The 1329-nt window shown below is 54.6% G+C and overlaps 1 protein-coding gene across 1 annotated transcript in view; it reads right to left on the reverse strand.

Annotated features, from left to right (window-relative positions):
• The window catches only part of GNL3 (G protein nucleolar 3), a 7180-nt gene extending 6010 nt beyond the window's left edge, over window positions 1–1170 (reverse strand). The window contains exons 1-2 of the mRNA XM_006169308.3: window positions 992–1170; window positions 317–375 (exon numbers count right to left, since the gene is read on the reverse strand). Of these exons, the coding sequence (XP_006169370.1) occupies window positions 317–375; window positions 992–1004 (72 nt within the window). The 5' untranslated portion in view covers window positions 1005–1170. The remainder of the gene's footprint in view (window positions 1–316; window positions 376–991) is intronic.
• Window positions 1171–1329: the final 159 nt, after the last annotated feature.

Raw genomic sequence — 1329 nt, forward strand, 5'->3', positions numbered from 1 at the left:
AAAAAAAAAAAAAAAAAAAAAACAAAAAAAACCCTAAGGGATTGCAGTGTGACTGTCCTGGATCCCTAGGGGGTGACTTCTCACTTTCTCCCTCAGTTTGTCTGTCTGTCTCTCTCTGGCACGTGCCCTATGGCAAAAACAAAAAGACACCCAACTTAAAAAAATGTACTAAGTGGCTCTCTCTGAAGACATTAGCATGTTGAGCAAAGTTTACCGACTTCCTTATGCAATGGTCAGTCCACCCAATCCCATTTCCTGAGGCTAAACTATATTTCAGCAATGTATTTGGTATAGCTCTCTTAAGCACAAAACTTACCTTTTTTTGGATCTTATACCGCTTATGGCAGGTCATGCGTTTACTTGCTTTCTTTAATTCTACAAAGAAACACATTGCAAATGGACTATACACAAATGATTGGGTTGTTTAGTTTTTGGTGAGTGCACTATGGTCACGTCCTTTGCTGTGTTAAGTCATCAGCTGTCAAATCTAACATTCTGGACCCTGTGGACTCTTAATGAAACACATGCCGCTCAACCCCGGAGAATTCAATACATCTGGAATGGAGTCCAAGTCCCCTGCACTTATGCTTCCCGTAAGAACGGGAGCATTACACAGGGACCTTTGAGAACCAAGAAAACAGCCACTTCGTGCCAAGCACCACAAACGCTAAGGCCTCATCAGAGGGGATCTCGGAAGCCGCTCGCCGCTCTCACCAGGGCGGGTTTGCACGAGACTAGGGAAAATGGCCCGACCCCTGTCTGGTCTAACCTCCATTTTCGGGGCCAGGCCTTTCTTCCGCACAATGGGCCCAGAGCTAAAAGGCTAGATTAAGGGCCTTCCGATCCTCGGTTCTACGAGGTTAGAGGGCCCCGGCCTACCCCCGGGCTTCCTCAACCGCGGCAGAGCTCTAGACGCAGAGGAGCGAATCGGTGAGCTCAGCAGCTGCAAGAGACAAGGGCCCCTCCACGCCCGCCTCACGACCCCACTCACTCGGCCGCTTCATGGCGGTTGTGGAACTTGTCCAGAGAGCAGAGACAGGAGAAACAACGTGCCTCGGCGCGCGCCACGTGTGAACTGAGAATGCGGACGAACGTCACGCACTGACGCAGCCACCGTAAAGCGCACCGCCGGCCCTCCGCGTGCGCGCGCACGCAGTGTCGCGCTGAACGGGTTCGCTTGGCGGCCGCGGGGCTGGTTTTGCGGCGGCACCGGGAGGGGTGAGGGCGGTGAGGGCAGTGAGGGCGGCGGGTGCCGGAGCGACGGCAGAGGCCGCGGCCGGAGGAGCGATAGCAGCGGCCGCGGGGGCACCGGGGCGGGGAGCGGGGGGG

This window comes from Tupaia chinensis, unplaced genomic scaffold (assembly GCF_000334495.1).
Source record: "Tupaia chinensis unplaced genomic scaffold, TupChi_1.0 Scaffold147003_1, whole genome shotgun sequence".
In the NCBI taxonomy this organism is placed as follows: Eukaryota; Metazoa; Chordata; class Mammalia; order Scandentia; family Tupaiidae; genus Tupaia; species Tupaia belangeri.